The sequence below is a fragment of the Mesocricetus auratus genome, unplaced genomic scaffold (assembly GCF_017639785.1).
Source record: "Mesocricetus auratus isolate SY011 unplaced genomic scaffold, BCM_Maur_2.0 Super-Scaffold_6730, whole genome shotgun sequence".
Classification (NCBI taxonomy): Eukaryota; Metazoa; Chordata; class Mammalia; order Rodentia; family Cricetidae; genus Mesocricetus; species Mesocricetus auratus.
Genome location: NW_024429184.1, coordinates 44,636,457 through 44,660,058, shown reverse-complemented (window position 1 = coordinate 44,660,058; position 23,602 = coordinate 44,636,457). Strand labels below are relative to the sequence as shown.

General features: G+C 38.4%; 1 protein-coding gene across 1 annotated transcript in view; it reads right to left on the bottom strand.

The window, feature by feature from the left end:
* Positions 1-23,602, bottom strand: part of CUNH8orf88 (chromosome unknown C8orf88 homolog) — a 36,597-nt gene that overhangs the window by 2,131 nt on the left and 10,864 nt on the right. Inside the window, exons 3-5 of the mRNA XM_021225287.2 lie at positions 15,986-16,059; positions 10,980-11,055; positions 2,494-2,600 (exon numbers count right to left, since the gene is read on the bottom strand). Of these exons, the coding sequence (XP_021080946.1) occupies positions 2,494-2,600; positions 10,980-11,055; positions 15,986-16,059 (257 nt within the window). The remainder of the gene's footprint in view (positions 1-2,493; positions 2,601-10,979; positions 11,056-15,985; positions 16,060-23,602) is intronic.

Below are 23,602 nucleotides of genomic sequence, written 5' to 3'. Positions count from 1 at the left end.
TTTAGTGAAAGGACTGGATAATATATTAATTTAAAAAATCAGTAACCCTCCTATGAAAAAAAGGCTGAGAAAGAAATCAGGCAAACAACACCCTTCAAAAAGTCACAAATAATATAAAATACCTTGGAGTAACTCCACCCAAGGAAGTGAAAGACTTGAATGACAAAAACTTGAAGTCTTTGAAGAAGATATCACAAGATGAACAGACCTCCCATGTTCTTGGATTGGTAGGATTAACATGGTAAAACTGGCCATCTTACCAAAAGCAATCTACAGATTTGGTATAAATCCCATCAGTATTCCAGCATAATTCTTTATAGACCTTGAAAGGGCAATACTCAACTTCATATGAAAAAAACAACAAAAAATCCAGGATAGCTAAATAAATAAATCCTGTACAATAAAAGAACTTCCAGAGATATCACTGTCTGTGATTTCAAACTGTACTACAGAGCTATTGTAGTAAAAAACCATATGCTGCTGGGTGTGGTGGTGCACGCCTTTAATTCCAGCACTTGGGAGGCAGAGGCATGTGGATCTCTGTGAGTTCCAGACCAGCATCTTCAACAAATGAAACAAATGATGCTGCTCCAACTGGATGTCAACATGTAGAAGAATGCAAATAGATCTATATTTATCTCCCTGGATAAAGCTCAAGTGCAAGTGGATAAAAAGCTCAACATAAAACTAGAAATACTGAACCTATTAAAGAAAAAGTGGGGAATAGTCTTGAATGCATTGGCACAGGAGACAACTTCTGAACAGAACACCAATCATGCAGGCACTAAGCGCAACAATCAATTACTGGGACCTCATGGAAACGGAAACGCTCTATAAGGCAAAGGACAATGCCAACTGAACAAAATGGCAGCCTATAGAATGAAGGTTTTCAGCAACTCCACATCTGACAGAGCTAATATCCAAAATATATAATGAACTCAAGAAACCAAACAACAAATCAAATAAACAAATAGTCTGGGGTGCAGATCTAAACAGATTCTCAACAGAAGAATCTTAAGTGGCTGAGAAATGCTTTTAAAAAGTGTTCAACATCCTTAACAATGAGGAAAATACAAATCAAAATGACCCTGAGATTCCATCTCACACCTGTCAGAATGGCTAAGATCGAAAACACAAGTGAGAGCCCATGCTAGAGAGAATGTAGAGCAAGCAAAGGGAACAGTACTCCATTGCTGGTGGAAGTGCAAACTTGAAAAGCTACTATGGAAATCAATATGGTGGTTCCTCAGAAAATTGGGAATTGATCTACCTGAAGATCCAGCTATATGACTCTTGGGCATATGCCAAAAGGACACTACATCCTACCACAGAGACACTTTCCCAAATTCTTGTGGGCCACCTAAGAGGGTATCTCTGACTCTTTTGACTGCACTTGGGACTCTTTTCCTCCTCTTTGATTCCCTCGTCCAGTCTTGATATAAGGGTTTGTACTAGTCATATGGCATGTTCAGTTGATATCCCTGGGAGGCCCATTCTTTTTGTGGAAGGGAAATGGAGGAGGAGTGGATCTGGGGGAGAAGAAGGGTGCATTGGTGCACTGGGGGGATTGGATGGAGGGGAAGTTGGGATGTAATATATGAGAAAAAAATCAAAAAAAGAAAAAAGTATTACTTTTACCTAAGGGAAATAGTTGTTTTGATAACAAGAAAAAAAGCCAAAAGTTAGTAGAGACCAAAAGAACAGTTACTGATGCAGAATGACTGGCAGACACATTACTTGTATTTTATATGCTATTTAATAGTAGCCACACAGAAGTCATCATCATTATCTTGAATTACAAAATTGGGATTCAAGGTAAGTTACTGCCCAAGATTGAACTAGTAATATACATAGTGAAGCAACGATTTGAAGAATTGTCTCTATCATAGGTGTGATAGGAAAGCCCATGTCCTTTCCTATATGCTACTGTGTGTATTGTGATATATTTGGTAGTTTGACATGGAAATAGAAGGGGCTACTAAGTAGAAAATTGAAGAGATAACATGAATAGTCTGTATTTTTAAAAAAAAGACTAATTGAACAGAAGAGAAGCCCACAAACAGGCCAAGCACACATTGCCATAAGGTGTCAGGGAACTACCCTTTCTTTAAATATTGCTAGGATAGATAGATATGCACACAGGGAAAAGATTTTAAAAACTACCACTTCACAATGCTATAAAATAAATTTCAGGAACACTGTAGAATATAATTGAATATTAAGCTAGAACTTTTAGGCTGCAAGATGACATTTTCATAATCTTTCAGCTGAAGAGTTGTAACCTATAGAAAAATCAAAATGATTCTGTTCTATTTCTTAAGTAGACTAGAGACTATTTTATGATTAGTTATATGGGTTCATTTAGATTTTCGTGCCTTTTATATTACCATTACCTTACAATACAGAATGTTAAAATTCTTAATCTATTGCAATCTAATGAAAAGCCGGTACTTGGAAACACAATTGTGCAATAAAGATTAGCAGGTGACTCACTGGTTTTTGAAGTACAATGGGATGATCAGGCAGAAAGTCTGGTTTTTTTCTGCAGATGGAAACACTTGAAAGCTTCAACAAGAAATCTCTGCTGTATTTAATTCTCTCTGTAATTATAAAACAATACCATTCTAGGTAACTTTTCAACTCCATTTTGGATGTTTCTAAACTATTTTATTAAATGACATGCAGTATCTGTTGAAAAGATAGGGGAGAAAAAGCTCACAAAAATCATCCTTCGGCTTGGGAAAAAAAGTTAGGAAAAAGAGGAAGCATCACATAAAAATTGATCACTTACTCAGGTATAGCAATATGACCTATATTATAAAGTATAACAGCATCAGTATCTATTGACAATGTCAGTATCTATTGACATTATTATATCTATTGTACTATTCAGATCATACCAAAATGGAAGCACAGTGGGCCTATCTAATCTCAATTGATACTGTAATTTTAGTACAATCAAACAAACTCAAAAGCATTTATTATATGTCTATTGTATATCAAGAATTATGCCAGGTAGTGGTGGCACATGCCTTTAATCCCAGCTCTCAGGAGGCAGAGGCAGGCGGATCTCTGTGAGTTCGAGACCAGCCTGGTCTACAAGAGCTGGTTCCAGGACAGTCTCCAAAGTCACAGAGAAACCTTGTCTCAAAAAAAAAAAAAAGAAGAATTATGCCAAGTAATGACAAGGAGATCCACGACAGGCTCCCTATGTTCAAGGCAACCAACTATTCAAATATCTACCAATTTCTCATCAGAAACTATCTTCAATAGTGACCAAATATGCTGATGTTGAAAGCAATGGCCATAATATTCTAAAAGAACTAAAAGAAAAGAACTGACAGATTTCTTACTAGTGGTGTAAAGAGAAAATCCTACTAGAATCCTACTGACACTCTCATAATAGAAAGCTAAAACAAATTCAGTAGCAGACCTGGTCAGCAAGAAATGGTAAAAGGAGGTCATTCAAGTTGAATGGAAATGATCCTACATGGAAACTTTCCTCTTCAAAAAGAAATGACAGTAAAGCAGACTCCTGCTCTTCCCTCTAAATTGTATTAAAATGTGTGTCACTGTCAAAAGCTAAAGTTCTAATGTTGTCTGGGGTATTAAAATTAAGTAACAATGTTTGATATTATAACCTAGATTATAACTAAAAAAGAAAACATAACCAAAAACAGGTCAATAAATAAAAATGAAATAAAAAACACAAAACCATATAAAGTAGACAAGAAAAATAAAATAAATCATCTATTATTAACAGAATACAAATAAAACAATAGGCCTAAATGTAACTATATCAACAATCACTTTAAATGTGAATGCTCTAAAAACAAGAACGTCTCTTATGAAGGACCAGCTAGCAAATATTTGAGAATCGTGGAGTCACATAATCTGTTACAACTATTCAGTTTTGTGTCGTAGCACAAATGTGGCCACGTATGATATATACATGAAGAGTGTGGCTCTATTTCAACAAATTTTGTTTCTAAAAAAAAGCATTTGATATAGTTTTCTGACTCCTATGAAAAGCATTGTATAAATGCATACAAGTTTGACACCGGATAATGAAAGCCTTATTCTTACTGTGTACTGTCTACAAATGACACATTAAACAAATACATTTGTGTTGAAGGTATGTATATTTTTATACTTTATATGTGGTATATATATATATATTCAATACCAAGACTAGAAATAAATAATCTGAAATGGCTGACTACCTTCTCAAACAAGGAGGTAATTATCAGTATGTTCTATATAATAGAGTCTTAAAAGAAATGAAACAACTTTAACAGAAATGAATTTGGAAACATAGACAATAATGTCAAGTATTATAAAACCCTCCTTCAGAAAGTAAGAAAATAAAGCACAAAAATCAGGAGTAATCTGGAGAACATTGTTAAGTATTTCATTTAACTAAAATTATAAATATGACACCTACAAAAACCCATAAGTCAGACCATAAACAACTCTTAATAAATTAAAAATATATATAACAAAATTAAATTATAAATGTATAATAATTATAATATAATATAAATATAATCTATAAAATCTCAAGTATCTAACAAGTCAAGTAATATATTTCAAGATACACTCATAAGACACAGAAATAGGGGAATTAAAAATACTTTAAAGAGAACAAGTCAAACATCGCATTTAAAACTTATAGTGTGGGGCTGGAGACGTGGCTCAAAGGTTAAAAGCCTTGCTGCTCATGCAGAGGACTTGGGTTCAGTTCCCAGAATTCACTTGGTGGTACACAATCTGTTCCAGTTCCAGGGAATATGACATCCTCTTGCCTCCACAGGCATCAGGTAAAAATTTGATGCACATGCATATACTCCAGAAAAAAATCACACACATAAATTTAAAACACATAAGTGTTTCTCAAATATGTAGAATATGGCTGAAATGTAGCTTCAATGAGAATAAATTTTTATAAGGCAGAAGACTCAAATTTTATTTTAAAATTAGAGAAAAATATAAGCAAAAGAAAAATTGTACAATGACCAGGACATTACAACTAAACATTGTAAGTGGGTAATGGATGCTTAGGGGAACTAACTGGAAAAAAATAAAATGTGTTTCAGACCCAAGGAACTGAAGGCACTGATAAGAATATTGTTCATTTAGATGAAGATACAAAGCCATGGCCATTATATTAAAAAGTTTTCATCTGAGAACGAGGTTAATGATTAATAAAAAACACTATAGGAGATAACTCTTCCTATTAAAAATAAATTTTCAGTGTAGAAGGATATTATAAACTAGATGTGTAGAATTTAACATTTTGTGTAATTGAAGTTGTAGGCCTAAATATGCATTGCTCCAAACATGGAGATCATTTTGTGAACAGTGTATACCCTTTGGTGTTAATGCACAAAACAACGTGTGTTACTTATTTTTGTGCCAGAAGGCTGGGGGACTCACACAGTAGTAGCTATAGAACCCAACATGTGAACTTTAGAGTATTTTAATATACATGTGCCCACATGTATATGTACATACATGATTACATATGCTATTTGTGCTCTTCTCCATAGTACTCACAATAGAAAAGGTAAGTCAAATATCATTCTATTAAACTGGCATTAATGGAACTAACTCTAGAATGCTTACTTTCCCTTTCTGCTGTTTTTCTACTCTATATATTTAAAATATATTTACTAAAATCGAGTAAATACACACATCTAAGAAAGAAAAGGGCATAATATTGGTTGAATAAGGAAATTGAGAGTGGATCTGGGAAGAGGTGGGGTAAGGAATGAATAAAATTGAAATATAGTTTGTGAAATTCTCAAAAACAGAAATAAAAATGGGAATTGAGAAAAATGCTACCTACCACTAAAAATAGTTCTCACACACTTCGATAACTTAAAATGCCTTTTAGAATCATATTATCCTATAGCCACAGATAATTTCAAATTTAATATAATCAGTCAAGATCACGTTATACGGAAAAATTGTATATGAAATGCCCTTATTTTCTGACAAACAGTAAGCCTCTGGTCAATTTGTTAAAGGTATGTGACCTAATGGAAACATTGAATTCTTATTTCATCAAAAGGTTTTGAGCAACCCTATTGCTGAAGATTTCACGTATCTGAGTCATAGAACATGGGGAAATTATGGTGGTACTGACTTAGAAGCGCCACCCTACTGGCTAGCTTCCACAGTACTGGAATGTACTATGAACACTATCAAAGGAGAAAAATAATCATCAGTCTTACTCCACTTATATCAAACCTACAGTAATGATTAGGCTGGCCAATCATGCCCACTGTGACAGTAGTAACATAAACATAACAGATGTTATCAATCACTTTGAGATTTGATTTAAGGCCTGTTCCACAACATGAAACCCACACCTGGCACCACTATTAGGCCAAGAACCTATAGTTAGAAAAGTCACAGACCACAAGTGAGAAGTTACCATGTTAAAACAATTCTTGTTTTTGAAGAACAACACCAATAGACATGTTAATATCAGCAGAGGAAAGTGCACAAGGCTTTGATCCTAGACAAAGAACTACTGGTGACTATGGAAATCAAAGAACTGGAGAAGTAGTCTTTCCAGAGAAGAACATTCCGATTGGTTATGCAATACTAAATGGCCATCCCTAAAGTTACTACTTTTATTCTGCTAAGTGAGCACAGTATTTAAGTGACTGCTAATGACTTAGATTAATGTATCTTGCAACCTTTATCAGAGAATCTTCTATTCATAGTAAATGATGATGAACAGAGTCTCATAACTGGCCATGGTGCAAGGATAAGACACTGTAGAATGATCAGCCCTAAATGGAACAGACATAACCCACCCCCTCCTGCAAAAGCTCAGAGATCATTGAAGAAAAAGCAGAAAGAATGTAAAAGTCAGAGGTTGTACATTACTAAGGAAGTGTCTTTGGGCAGAAGGGCAGAGGGCTCATACAAAAATCATAATGGTTATGCATGTACAAGGCCAATACAAGCCCAAGTCCTACCAAATCCTACCATGCAGAGGAGGATTGTACATCCTTCCCCAGCCAAGGAACTCTTGGCAACTGTTACTGCTAGGAGCGGAAAGGTCAGTTTTCTCCAAGATTATAGCTCCTGATAAACTGACAACAGTCCAGTGGAATACCATACATCTAAGAGTAATTGGGCAGCAAAAATTTGATTTAATGGGTTTCAAAAAGTAAAAAGACACAGAATTGGATTGATCGGGAAGTGGGGTGGGGGTGGGGCGATCTGAAAGGAGTTATGAGAGGAAGTTGAGTATGATTAAAGCACATTGTACAAACTTAGCAACTAATAAAACTCATATATAAAGAAAATTTTTGTTCTGTTTCTGTGTTCCTATAACAGTATACCTGATTCTAGGTAATGTAGAAAGAAAAGAAGCTTATAATTCTGATGGCTGGAAAATCCAGACACCATGGCATCTGGGAAGGAAGGAGCTCTTGACTTCATCTTAATATGTAAGGAGGCATCTTAGCATAGAAGACAAGAACATGTCAGAGACAGAGATTGGAATTAATGTAGTTTAAAGACTTGTTTTCCACTATTGCCATTATAATGGGGATTGAGCCTCAACAAGAGGTTTGTGGGGAAAAATCACCTTATCGTAAACCACATCAATTAGAAAAATTATATACAAGTAATGACCTAATAAGCTGTATTAAAATGCTAGGGTGGGGACAAACTAAACCCAAAGTAACAGAATGGAATTTACAATCACCAATGATAATTAAAGATGAAGCAATTAAAGACAATTAAAGCTGATTCTTTGAAGAATAAAAACAAAGTTTACTACTATCTAAATAACAAAAAAGACTACAAATTACCACCATCTGGAAGAATAGTGGAGTTCTTATCATACATTAATTATAAAAGATAGAATGAGCAACTTCCTAAAAACATTCAACACAGATGAAATGACTACACAAATATTTTAACATGGGTTTTAAATTTCTTTGATATAGCCATTTGAAAATTAGAGTCTATTAGAATTATTGCAACTGAAAATAATGATGAATTATGAATGCCAAGTGCTGTCAAGCAACTAGATTCAAGGGTATATCTAGCTATAAGGTCACTCTGAAACAGTATCATGAAATTATGCATTTACATAGTCTAGGGTACATCAATCTAACTTCTACCTCAGAGAAATAAAACAATCCAAATAATAACTTTTAAATGAGCAATCGATATCAACAATAATCAAAATTATAATGCAAGAGAGTAAATAAAATGTTGCGTCCACATCACCTAATTCCCAATGAAGGTTCCAAGGACATTCAATGAGGAAAATGTGTCTTTAATACTGAATAGCCACATGAAAAAAAAGAATGAAGCTGAACTCTAATTTCACAATAGATCCATAAATTAACTCAAAATGAATCAAAAGACCAAAAGTTATAAAGTATCAAACCCTGAAGGGAACAAGGGTAAATATTCATAAAATCTGACACTCCACACCTATGAACACCTGATTTTTGACAAAGAAGCTAAAACTGTACAGTGGAAAAAAGAAAGCATCTTCAACAAATGGTGCTGGCATAACTGGGTACTGGTATGCAGAAGACTGCAGATAGATCCATGTTTATCGCCTTATACAAAACTTAAGTCCAAATGGATCAAAGATCTCAACATACATCCAGCCACACTGAAACTTTTAGAAGAGAAAGTGGGAGATACTCTTCAACGAGTTGGTACAGGAGACCACTTCCTAAACATAACACCAGTGGCACAGGCACTGAGATCGACAATTAACAAATGGGACCTTCTGAAACTAAAAAGCTTCTGTAAGGCAAAGGACACAGTCAAAAAGACAAAAAGGCAGGCCACAGAATGGGAAAAGATATTCACTAACCCTACATCTGACAGAGGGCTAATCTCCAAAATTTACAAAGAACTCAAGAAACAAGTCTCCAAAACACCAAAGGATCCACTAGAAAGGTGGGGTACAGAGCTAAATAGAGAATTCTCAGTAGAGGAGGCTAAAATGGCCAAGAGACACTTAAGAAAGTGCTCAACATCCTTAGCCATCAGGGAAATGCAAATCAAAACAACTCTGAGATACCATCTTACTCCTGTCAGAATGGCTAGAATCAAAAACACCGAAGACAATTTATGCTGGAGAGGATGTGGAGAGAGAGGAACACTCCTCCACTGCTGGTGGGAGTGCCGACTCATGCAGCCTCTTTGGAAATCAGTATGGAGATTCCTCAGGAAAATGGGAATTAATCTACCACTAGACCCAGCAATTCCACTCTTAGGCGTTTATCCAAATGAGGCAGGTTCATACAACAAGGGCATCTGCTCCACTATGTTCATAGCAGCATTATTTGTAATAGCCAGAACCTGGAAGCAACCTAGATGCCCCTCAACTGAAGAGTGGATAGAGAAAATGTGGTACATTTACACAATGGAGTATTACTCAGCAGAAAAAAACAATGGAATCTTGAAATTCGCAGGGAAATGGATAGCACTGGAAGAAACCATCCTGAGTGAGGTAACCCAGTCACAAAAAGACAAACATGGTATGTACTCACTCATATATGGATTTTAGATATGGATCAGGATAGTGCCAGTCTGCACTTCCACAGATAGAGAGTCTGGGAAACAGGAAAGAACCTAAAAGATATGCATATATGCATAGTACCCAAGAGAAGAGGATGGAGACAAGATCCTCTGAATGGATGGGGAACACGGCGAGGGGTGGGGGGGAGTGGGACCTGGGAAGAAGAGAGGGGATGAAGAGGAAGGGAGTTGGTCATGGGGGAACAGGAAGTTGAGGGGGTGGGGGTAGAATAGGGGGAAGAGGGAATCATAGGATCGAAGACAGATCAGGCACCAGAGTGACCTCAAGTGATCTAAAGGTATAACATCAATTGGCAAGCTAAGCAATAGTGGAAGGACCACCTCGAATGCCCATTCCTGATAATGAATTTGATGTCTATAACCATCCGGGAGCCTTCATCCTGTGACTGATGGAAGCAGAGGCAAACACACAACTAATCACTGAACTGAACCCAAGGAACCCAGTGACAGAGAGAGAGGAGTGATGAGCAAATTGGCAAAGAATGGGCTGGCAAAACCAGCAGAGACAGCTGATCTGAACAGGGGAATGCTCTTGGACCCCAGACCGACAGTGGGGAGGCCAAAATGGGACTGATCTGGACCCTCCCGAATGTGAGTGTCAGTGAGGAGGCCTGGGCAACCTATGGGGCCCTGAGCTGTGGATCAGTGTCTATCCCTGGTATACAAACTGTCTTCATGTGCCTATAGCACAAAGAGAGATACTCTCTCAGCCTGGACTCTTAGGGGAGTGCCTTGACCCTACCAAGAGTAAAATGACAGACTCTAGATATCCCCTATGTGGAAGGATTTGGCAATAGGGTGGGAGGGAGGGGGGAAGGGGAGTGCGGGAAGAGGGGAGGGAGAGGGAACTGGGATTGACATGTAAAACAAGCTATTTAAAATTAAAATAAAAAAATTAAAAAAAATCTGACACTCACTTTTTACATCTAATCCTAAAATACAGCAACAAAAGATAAATACTCAAGTGAGGAGTCATCTAATTAAAATTCTCAGCACTGAAAGAAGGAACTGGGGAAATGTGTGCCAGCACAGGGGAAACTCTTGAGAATCGTGTATCTAGTACCTGACAGGGGTTAGACATTCACAATGAAGAGAGGGAGGAAAAGTAGGAGAGGAGAGAGAGGGGATGAAACTATATATGTAGGTATGTATGTTGTATATTACAAATCAGTCAAACAAACAAACCAATGAAAAATTTAATAAAATGTATAATCTTCAATCTCATTGAAATCATTGATATTCTGGTATTTCTTTGAGAGCAGAAAAATCAACATAACTACTAATACAAAGAAATAAACCTAAAGGCAAATAACAAAGACAATTGACCTTATGTGAATACTGAGGATACTGTGTGAGTAAAGTTGAGAATTTTCGCAAAAGTGTACCTTTTTTAACTGGAGACTGGTGTTGCTGTTGCTCATTAAGACCTTGAGAAAAGGCTTGCATTCCATTTGTCTTACACTGTTGAGTAAGAAAACATACATTTAAACTTGGATTTGATCAGTATGGAGACTTCTCAGAAAAATGGGAATCAGCCTACCACAAGACCCAACAATTCCACTCTTAGGCATAAATCCAAAAGATGCACATTCATACAACAAGGACATCTGTTAGACTATGCTCATAGCAGCATTATTTGTAATAGCCAGAACTTGGAAGCAACCTAGATGCCCCTCAACTGAAGAGTGGATAGAGAAAATGTGGTACATTTACACAATGGAGTACTATTCAGCAGAAAAAAAAAAAAACAATGGAATCCTGAAATTTGCAGGCAAATGGATGGCACTAGAAGAAACCATCCTGAGTGAGGTAACCCAGTCACAAAAAGACAAACATGGTATGTACTCTCTCATATATGGATTTTAGACGTAGATCTGGGGAGTGCCAGCCTACAATCCCATGGCCAGAGTGTGGGAAACAGAACCTTCATTCAGTGGCTGATGGAAGCAGAGGCAGACTCCCACAGCTAAACACTGAGCTGAACTCAAGGAACCCAGTGACAGAGAGGGAGGAGTGAAGAGCAAAGGGATTAAGACTGGGCTGGTTTAACCCCCCAGAAACAGCTGACCTGACAAGGGTTACCTATTGAATCCCAAGACTGATGGCTGGGAATCCAGTATGGATCTGATCAAGACCCCCTGAATGTGGGTGTCAGTGAGGAGGCCTACGCCTTGGGTAGTAGATCAGTATTTATCCCTGGCATACAAATGGACTTTGGGTGCCCATCCCACAATGAGAGATGCACTCTCACCCTGGACTCTTGGGGGAGGGTCTAGGCCCTGCCCTGGATGAAATGACAGACTATGGACACCCCATGGAGGTCTTCACCCTCCCTGGGGAAATGAGGGGATATTGGGAGGGTTTGTGGGAGGGCACGGGAGAAGGGGAGGAAAAGGGAAAGGGAACTGGGATTGACATGTGAAGCAACCTTGTTTCTAATTTAAATTTAAATTTAAAATTAAAAAAAAACGGGTCTGGAAAGTTTATGTAACATGTTTTTAACCACTCAAGGTATTTTTGTATAGCCAAAAATATTATTCAAGGAATACTTGGAGCTAACCAATAAACCCTGACCATAAGTTTGCTTTGTGAAGTGAACAACAGAAAGCTGGCATTCTGCTGCATACTTACAGCCCCAGCACTCAGATGGCAGAGGTGGGAGAGTTGTGAATTCAGGGGCAGCCTGGGTTACAGAGGGCGACAGCATTCCAAGTCAATCTCAGCTCAAACCTCCCTATGAGCTGTTGCATGGGGGTCAGAATTCCCCAAAACAATATACTTATTGCCATTGTCCTTGGTTACCCAACACAATCAGATGGTAGGACGCTAATTCTGAAACCACACATAAGGGTTGTAGGACACCGAGACATCAAACTTGACCTGACCTGAAAACTTCCTCCTCTCTGGCTAACTTTTATAGTGCCAAAAGACACTGTTCAGGCTAACGTGGAACAAATCATCAATGATCTTACCCACTGATACCCTATGTGCTGTATAATAACCACTTGCCAGTCAAGATGTGACCAGCAGTGAAACAGTGGCATGCATATTACACAGTTAACTACCACATTCTATTGAGATTTCAGGCCCATTTCACAAAAGGAACTCTTGCCTGGTGCTGTATGGTCAAATGTTCATGACTTGTGAGGAAATATACTCTGAGGAAGTAGTTCACTACTGTTGCTTTGCTAAATGGACATGTCTAAGTGCTTTAGTATTTATGCCTACACTCCAGATAGTAATGCTCTCATCCTTGGTCACAGAAGTATTGCTTTCATCCTGATGATACAGTGATAAGCCCTGTTCTATATAATACTGACTTGCCAGTTGAGATACGACCAGTAATGAAACAACGGCAGGCACGTTATGCAGTTAACTCACCACATTCTGTTAGGATGGTGAGTAGTTAATTCAAAGATTCCTAACTGGTCAAAATGAATGCTGATTTCTCAGTCCTAAATGGAACACCAGTATCTCTCCCAGCCCTCAGTGAAAAGAATATAAGAAAGGAAGGAGTGTTGTGAAATGCTTTTTCTGGATATGGCATGGATACTGTACACATGAACTCACAGAAGCTATGGTTTTCTGCACAAGACCTGCACACAATTGAGCCCTTCAACATTTTAGCATGGGTGACAGAGGAGCGCATGAGGTTCTAGACCTGATGGGGAATATTGGCATTATTAGCAACTGGAAGAGAGAAAGTTATTTTCCTTCAGAGGTGCAGCCATTGGTAAGGTACTCATGACCCAAGAAGCAACCCCAAATGCACACCCATGCCAGCAACACTAACTACACTCAGTGAGTTGTAACACACACACACACACACACACACACACACACACACACACACACACATACACTTTGCACAGATAAATACATGTAAAAACATATTTCTCACATCTAAAATTTTAGTAAATTATCATTAACTCCAAAACAGCTACTTCAAAACAAGGCCTAACATCAAAGGTAAAATTATACTTTTTCGTGCCTGTTCATATTAAAATAACTGCTATCTAGAATATTTCATACATGTAAAAAGTATACTTACTGAAAGTTTTACAAAGTGATTATAGGTTCTGTGACTTAACTGTCATAATAATACGAAGGTAAGCATGATCATTTACAGTCAAAGTAAAGACCAGATGAGTTTAATGACTAAAACAAATGGCCAGAGCTAGCTGAAGTGGATTTGAAGTCTGGTCCTGCTCTACATTGCTATGAGGGGTGTGCATCTAAAAGAGAACCCTTCACAAAATATAACAAAGTTGTAATTTTTCAATAATTTTTTGGTTTTCTTCTAATTCTTACAAAGATGCTAGTTAGACAGCAATGGCCCTAATGAACACAGGGTACCTAAGAAACAAGAGCACTGTGGCTGGAATTGGAAATACAAAGAAACACATGACATCTCTTCTTAGAAACTCACAAATTCCCAAATATGAAACAACATTCTCATAGACCATGTTCTTAAATTATTTGCTGTGATTATAAGAACAATAATCAAAACCCAAAACATGTTTCCAAGGACCATTTAAAAAAGAAGGTAGCATGAGAAGATATGGGCAATCTCTCTTAAGCACCACATCAACTAAACACATGAAAAGATATGCCAATTCTCAAGCCACAGAGAATAAAAATTCAAAGCAACACAAGAATTTACAACCACTTAGGAAGAAAAAAATCATTGTGTCTGATAACAGCAAGATAAGGACCCTTGTTAGGCACAGAGTTCCATGCACTACATGGATAATTTACCTCGGCGCATAATCTGAGTACCCAACAGAGCTGGAGGTGACAATACTGTTTTCTGTCTTGTTTTGATTTGTTCTGGTTTTTGTTTTGTTTGGGACAGGGTTTCTCTGTGTAGCACTGGCTGTCCTGGATCTCCCTCTGAAGACCAGGTTGACCTCGACTCACAAGAGATTCAACTTCCTCTACCTCCTGAGTGCTGTGAGATCATTGTTGAACACAGCAGTTCTCTCCTAGTTTTGTCTGTTTGTTGTTTATCTATAGGCAACCTTTCAACCCTGAAAAACTGAAATTGCTCTGGAGAGTCATTGTTACATTGTTATAAAACTGAAACACCTGCCCATAAAAAAAATGAACTCCTAATGAGGTATGTTCATGTAAACTGAATTATTTTTCTCCATCAGCACCCACAGTGCTGCTCCATTTGTTAAACATTGCCTAGCTTTCCCAGTTGTTAATGCCTGTGCCCCCACAGTTTGACTCTAGGTTATCTGCATCAAAATATCTACTTATGTTAGTAGAAAAAGGACCACCAGGGAAGGGCTATAAGCCAGAAGGAAACTTCCACTAAGAATCATAGTATTTATGTTTTTAACATAAACATTAATGTAAAAGAAAAATTTTAAAATAATTCCATTATAGCAAAAATTCAAAATATATTCATGGAAAAATAACAATCAGAATAGTTAGTTCTGGGGAGGGTAGCAAGAAAATGGAATTAATTTTAGAAAGGCACATACAGTTTTAAATTGTCAGGTTATCTTTTCAATTTTTTAAGCAAATATAGGAAAACTTTTTTGTGTGTTTTTTTGTTTGTTTTTGAGACAGGATTTCTCTGTGTAGCTTTGTAGACCAGGTTGGTGTCAAACTCACAGAGATCTGCCTGCCTCTGCCTCCTGAGTGCTGAGATTAAAGGAATTTTTTTACATTTGAAAATGCTGAGAAGTATTATGGGTGGGCATGCAATCCTTAATGTATGCATAAAATATATCTTAATCTTTTTTAAAGAAAGAAATACTCTTAATGTGATGTTATTTATGATTTACTGACGCTTGTCTGAGGATTCAGAAAGCAAAACCAGCCTCAAGACATAGAAGTCAGGCACACCCCTTTAATCCCAGCAGCCAGAAGCTAGGAGGTGGTGGTACAAACCTTTAATCCCAGGACTCAGGAGGACAGATGGATCTCTGAGTCTAAGAACACCATGGGTTAACAGAAAATGAATCAGAGCTCATGTCTTTAAACCTAGGACGCATGAGAGGTATTTAAGACAGAAACAGGGTCATAGTATCAGGCATTCATTCTCCAGCCACATTGAGGATTCTCCACTGAGAGGCAGCAGGATGAGAGGCAGCAGGATCAGCCCATTCAGCCTGAGTTAGTGACAAGTTAGTGGCCCACTACTTTGCTTTTCTGATCTTCAGCTTGTAGTTTGAATCCCAATATCAGTCTCTGATCTTTTATTTTTCTGGCTACATCTTCACACAAGAGTTGGCATACAGTCACTTAGCAATGTCATTTTACAATCTATAATGTATGTATACATATTACACACACACAAAACAAACACTCTGGATAAGCATTCACTGTGCCAATGTGCTACTACCCAGCCCAATCTGTAATAATTTCTAAGACTTACTCTGCCAACTCCACTCTGTAAGCACTGAGTGTTACATGGATATTCATTCTGAAAGTTAAAAGGGAACACTGGTCCTGTAAGAAAAAAGAAAAACTATTTAAAATAGTCACATTTTCAATAAATAATATACCATAGTCTAAAAAGCAAGCATGTTTGTGAAATCTTTGGAATTGTTACAAAAATTTTTTCTTTTTTTTTTCTTTTTTTTATTTTATTTTCCAGTTTAAATTTAGATAAGAAACAAGGTTGCTTCACAAGTCAGTTCCAGGTCCCTCTCCCTTTCCCTCCCCTCCTCCCGTGCCCTCCCCCCAGCCCCTCCCCCGTTATCCCCTCATTCCCCCAGGGAGGGTGAGGCCCTCCATGGGGGTGTCCATAGTCTGTCATTTCATATAGGGCAGGGCCTAGACCCTTCCCCAAGAGTTCAGGGTGAGAGTGCACCTCACATTGTTCTATGGGAGTCCAAAGTCCGTGTGTATACTTGGGATGGGTACTGATCTGCTGTCCAAGGCTCAATAGATTCCCTAGGCCTCCTCACTGACACCCAGATTCAGGGGGTCTTGATCAGTCCCATGCTGGATTCCCAGACTGATGCCTGGGATTCAAGAGTTAACCTTTGTCTGGTCAGCTGTTTCTGGGGGTTAAACCAGCCCATTCTTAATCTCTTTGATCATCAGTCCTCCCTCCCTGTTTTTAATGGTTCATTATCCAACAAATATTTATTCTGCCTTCTGATGTCATAGCTTGTTAGGAGATAGGTAACAAAGCATGAGTCTAAAAACACACTCATAAGCAATGGTTACCATATTGTTTCATACACAGTAAATTACACTCTTACTGTAAGCTTTAGAGAAATCACAGAGTGCCATAGCTACTGGGAAGGCTTCACAAAGGAAGTCATTTAAATTGCATTTGAGGAAAAAGAAAATTCTTCTGAGGATCTGAATTGTGCAAAGTAAGGAAATGTGTTGAGAAAGCCGCAGGTTAATTTCCATTTTAATTTAGCGTTCTATCTAACAAGCCTCTACTTCACTGTATCTTCAATGTATTTTACTTCAGTTGGAGATCAGTGTCACCCAACATTTCTTCCATTCACCCATGTCACAGACTTGGAGGGAAGGGGACAGTGAGAACTGGACCTGCAAAATCGAGATGGGGAAGAGTGATGGCAAAAGGTGATCACAGGGACGAGATCAGTGGACTCAAATCAAAGACCAAGATGTAACTCCACACACTTATGGACACATAATTTTGGACAAAGAAAATTTTTGACAAAGCTAAAATTATACAATGGAAAAAAGAAAGCCTCTTCAACAAATGGTGCTAGCATAACTGGATGTTGGCATGTGTAAATAGTTCCATATCTATTACCCTGAATAAAACTCAAGACCAAGTGTGTAAAAGACCTTAGCATAAATCCAGTTACACTGAACCTGATAGAAGAGAAAGTAGGGAGACTCCCTGAACAGAATACCAGTAGCACAGACACTAAGATCAACAATGGACAAATGTCACCTCATAAAAAGGAGAAGCTTCTATAAGGCAAAGGACACAGTTAGTAGGACAAAACAGCAGCCTACACAATGAGGAAAAAAGATGTGAAGAAAAGCCCTACATCTAACAGAAGAATGATCTCCAAAATACATAAAGAACTCAAGAAATTATACATAAAAAACAAATAATCATATTAAAAAATGGGGCATAGACCTAAACAGAATTCTCAAATGGCAGAATAATCTCAAATGACAGAGAAACACTTAAAAGAAATATTCAACATCCATAGCCATTAGAAAAAATTCAAACCAAAACAACTGTAAGATTCCATCTTTTTAAACCTATAATGGTTATAGGTTTAAAGAGAAATCTGGCACTAGGGAAAAATGTCCAAGGACCCCCAAGGATGGTCCCAACTTAGAACCTAAGCAACAGTGCAAGGCTACCTTAAATGCCCTTCCCCAATAATGAGATTGATGACTATCTTAAATGCCATCCTAGAGCCTTCATCCAGTAGCTGATGGAAGCAGAAGCAGACACCCACAGCTAAGTACTGAGCCGAATTCAGCTGCAGAGGAGGAGGAGTAAGGAGCAAAGGGGGGGGGGTCAAGACCATGCTGGGGAAACCCACAGAAACAACCAACCTGAGCAAATGGGAGCTCAGGGACCCCAGTCTGACAGGTCCAGAAATAGCATAAGACCCACCCAGGTTCCCTGAATTTGGGTGTCAGCTAGGAGGCCTGGGAAGTCTATGGGGCCTCTGGCAGTAGAACCAATATTCATCCCTAGTGCACAAATGGACTTTTGGAGCCCATTCCCTATGGTGGGCTACTCTCTCAGCGTGGCTACATGTGGGAGGGCCTAAGACTTGTCCCAAATGATGTGACAGACTTTGATGATACCCCATGGGGGGGGCCTCACCCTCCTTGGGAAGTGTATGAAGGGTAGAATGGTGGGGGGCATGGGGAGATGGGAGGGAGAGGGAACTAGGATTTGTACGTAAAAGAAGGTTGCTTTTAATTTAAATAAAAAATATTTTTAAAAACATCCCATCTTACACCTGTCAAAAATGACTAAGATCAAAAACCAAAAGACAGTCCATGCTGGAGAGGATTTGGAGCAAGGAGAACAATCCTCCATTGCTGGTGGGAGCATAAACTTGTTTTGGGGGAGCTTCGTATTTTTTTATTTTTTACACATGTAACTCTCAGCTCCCTCTCCCTCCCCTCCTCCCCCTCCCCCCAATCCTCCCAACCCCTCACCCCTACTCCATCCTCCCTCCATTCCCCAGGGAGGACAAGGGCTTCCATGAGGGATTTTCAGAGTCTGTCACATCATCCCGGGCAGGGCCTAGGTCCTCCCCCATGTGCCAAGGCTGAGAGAGCATCCCTCCGTGTGGTATGGGTTCCCATAGTGCATCTGTATGCCAGGAATAAATACTGCTCTACTCTCCAAAGTCCCACGGACTGCCAAGGCCTCCTCTCTATCACCCAGGTTCAGGGAGGGAAGGAGTAGTGTCTGGATCAGTCCCATGCTGGCCCCTCAGTCATCAGTCTGGGGTCCATGTGTTTCCCCTTGTTTAGGTCAGCTGCCTCTGTGGGTTTCGCCAGCCTGATCTTGATTCCTTTGGTCATCACTCCTCTTTGCAACTGGGTTCCAGGAGTTCAATTGGGTTCCCAGCTGTGGGTATCTGCCTCTGCCTCCATCAGCCATTGGATGAGAGTTCTAGGATGACATATAAGGTATTCATCATTCTCATTATCATGGGAGGCCATTTAAGGTAGGCTTAGTGCCAGTTGGTGTCATTCTTATAGATCTGTGAAGAGGGAGCACAAACTTGTACAACCACTTTGAAAATCAAAGTGGCAGCTCCTTAGAAATTTTCCTGGCCTTCTTCAGGTGCCCTGCTCAGAGGCTCATGAGGCCTGGAAACTGCACATAGGGAACCCGTCCCTGCGGAGCAGCCATCCAGAGTCTGCCAACATTGTGGTACTAATCCTGCCTACACTCATGGGAGAAGGAGAGCCATCGGAATATTGGACCTGCTTGAACCCTCCATAAGACAACTTTGGTCCCGTCCCCTCCAGGAGAGGGAGAGACCCCACCAGTACCCACTGGAAGAAGGGATAGAAAGATGACAGTATAAGAGCACAATCAACAACAGAAAGATCAATATGATGCCACCAGAGTCTAGGGACTCCACACCAGCAGAAGAGAACGACCCTAAAAACAACTTTATGAAGATGATAGAGACCCTCGAAATGTAATGATAAAACCCCTTAAAGAAATGAAAGAATAACAAAAATCAAGTTATGGAGGAAAAGGCAAAGCAAAAATTGCAAGAAACAATTCAAACAGTGCAAGGGTTGAAAGCTGAAATAGAGACAATAAAAAAACACATTCTGAGGGAATGATGGCAATAGAAAAGCTGGGTAAATGATCAGGAACTACAGATGCAAGAATAACCAACAGAATACAAGAGATGGAAGAGAGAATCTCAGATGTTTAAGATACACTAGGAGAAAAACATTCATCGACCAAAGAAAATCTTAACTCCAACAAATACCTAATACATAATATCCAGGAAATATAGGACACCATGAAAAGGCCAAACCTAAGAATGATATGTACAGAAGAAGGTGAAAAAACATACCTCAAATGTACAGATAACATATTCAACAAAATCATAGAAGAAAACAAAAGAAAGACATGCCAATGAAAGTACAAGAAGCCTACAGAACACCAAATAGAGTGGATCACAAAAAAGTTCCCCTCAACATATAATGATCAAAACACCAAATATACAGAATAAAGAAAGAATATTAAGAACAGCAAAGGAAAAAGGCCAAATAACATATAAAGGTAAACCTATCAGAATTATACCTGACTACTCCATGGAAACTCTGGAAGTCAGAAGGTACAGGATAGATATTCTATAAACACTAAGAGACCACTGATGCCAGCCCAGAATGCTATACCCAGAAAAGCTATCAATCACTAGAGACAGAGAAAACAAGATATTCCATGACAAAACAAGATTTAAACTATACATATCCACTAATCCAGCCAAACAGAACGTTCTGGAAGGAAAACTCCAACCCAAGGAAGTTAACTACACCCACAAAAACATAGGTTAGAGGTAATCCCACTTACCAACAGCCAAAAAAGAGGGGGGATCCACACACAATACCAACAACAACAAATCAAAAACAAACAAGAATTAGCAATCAGTGGTCATTAACATCCCTCAATATTAATGGTCTTAGCTTACCTATATAAGACACAGGTTAACAGAATGAATACAAAGACAGAACCCATCCTTTTGCTGCATACAAGAAACATTCCTCAACTTCAAAGACAGACATTACCTCAGAGTTAAGTTCGGAGAAAAGATTTTCCAATCAAATGGACCGAAGAAACAAGCAGGTGCAGCAATCCTAATATCTAACAAATTAGACTTTAAACTAAAAACAGTCAAAAGAGATGAAGAAGGCCATTTCATATTCATCACAGGAGAAATCCATTAAGATGAAGTCTCAATTCTGAACATCCATGCCCCAAATACAAAGGCATCCATGTTTGTAAAAGAAATATTACTAAAACTCAAATCACATATAAAACTTCACACACCCCAATCTCAATACTAGACAGGACCACCAGACAGAAACTTAACAAAGAAACAAAGGAACAGAAGTCATGGCCCAATTGGGATAGAACATTCCATCCAAACACAAAAGAATATACCTTCTTTTCAGCACCATGTGGAACCTTCTCTAAAATCGACCACATACTCAACAATATAGCAAACCTAAAAGGTACAAAAAAATGTAATAACCCCCTGTATCTTATCAGACCACCATGCCATAAAGTTAGAATTCAACAACAACATAAATTGCAGAAACCCTACAAACTCATGGAAATTGAACAATGCACAATTGCACCATTCCTGGGTCAAAGAAGAAATAAAAAAAGACATTAAAGACTTCCTAGAATTCAATGAGAATGAAGACACAACATACCCAAATTTATGAGACACTTAGAAAGCAGTGCTAAGAGGAAAGTTTATAGCACTAAAGTGCCCACATGAAGCAACTGGAGAATAGTCACACTAGAGAATTAACAGCACAATTGGAAGTCTAGAACAAAAAGAAGCAAACTCACCCCAAAGGAGTAGACCCAAGGAAATAATCAAATTGAGGGCTGAAATCAATAAAGTAGAAACTAGTAAAACAATACAAAGAATCAATGTAAAAAAGAGTTGGTACTTTGAGAAAATCAACAAGATAGACAAACTTTTATCCAAACTAAAGAGCATACACATTAATAAAATCAGAAATTAAAAGGGGGAGATAACAACAGACACTGAGGAAATCAAGAGAATCATCAGGTAATACTTTGGAAACCTATACTCCACAAAATTCGAAAATTTAAAGGAAATGGAAAATTTTCTGGATACATATCACTTACCAAAATTAAATCAAGAACAGATAAGCAATTTATTTTTAGGTCATATTTTATTTATTGTAAATAAAGACATACAGCAAGATGTATAAAGGGAACATTATATGTATTTAAAGAAAAAGGCACTCTTTTAAAATTAAATTCCTTATTTCAATAATGTATAAATGATGGGAAAGTCCTGTGTATATGTCAATAAAGCACTTTGGCCAACAGGAAAGCAAGATAGGTGGGACTAGGAGTCCAGGAGGACTCTGGGAAGGAGAAACACAGGGGGTCATCATGTAGCTGCCATAGGGGTAAGAAGTCCGGTAAGAGAAACACTTAGATTAACAATTATGGAGTAAATACTTAAGTCAGAGATAGCTAGTAAGAAACCAGCTAGGCAAACAGCTTCATAATTAATACAGCATCTTGTGTGTTATTTGGGGACTACAACGTGGCAGAGTCCAGGCGACTGGTGGTGAAAAACCAAAGCGGCTGGCAAGGAAAAGGCTTCACTCAACAGGGAACACTATATGTATTTAAAGAAAAAGGCACTCTTTTAAAATTAAGTTCCTTATTTCAGTAATGTATAAATGTTCACTCAAATATGTAGATTGTCTCTGAACTCAAAGTGGGAAGCAGCCTTGACCATTCATTTACACTAGTAATAGAGATGACATGATATAAACTCACAGAAATCACAAAAATTACATATATATAACTATATATTTAAAAAGTAAACCAGTCCTGGCATAGGTGAAGAAGTTGGAAACTGAATTGTAAAACAGCAGGCAAATAAGCAAGTGCGTGTATCTAATACCAGAATGGGAACACAATCAGCCCTTCCATATAGCTAGCTTAAATATAGCTTTCAGGGAATACAGATTGTCAAGATCTTGTTAGAAGTCAGTAAGTGGAGCGAGGCTCTTCATGAGTACTGAATAGTCAACAGTGCACCTATAAGCACCAAGAGAAAGGAAACCATTGAGTTTATACTTTGTGATTTACAGGTATCTGCAGCAAGAGAAAGAGGGAGAGAGAAGGGGGAATGGAGGGAGAAAAGGAGGGAGAGGAGAATGGGAAGAGGGAGACAGAAGAAGGGGGAGGGAGAGGAGAAAGGGAGAAGTATCAGATAAGCAATTTAAATAGACCTATAACTTCTAATGAATTAGAAGCAGTCACCAAAAATCCCCCAACCAAAAAGCCCAGCGCCAGATGGTTTCAGTGCAGGATTCTACAGGAAGGTCAAAGAATAGCTAATACCAATCTCCTCAAAGTGTTCCACACAATAGAAGCAGAAGGGTCATTGCCAAACTCTTTTTAATGAGGCCACAATTACCTTGATACCCAAGCCACACAAAGACACAACTAAGAAAGAGAGCTACAGACCAATATCCCCTTCATCCCAGCGATGCAGGAATAGTTCAACATCCAAAAATCTATCAATGTAATCCACCATATAAACAAACTGAAAAAGAAAAACCTCATGTTCATCTTACTAGATGCTGAAAAAGTCTGACAAAATCCAACAATCCTTTATGATAAAGGCCATGGATAGATCAGAGATAAAAGGAACATGCCTGAACATAATAAAAGCAATATACAGTAAACCAACAGCCAACATCAAATTAAAATCAGGAACAAGGCAAAGTTGTCTACTCTCTCCATGTCTCTTCAATATTG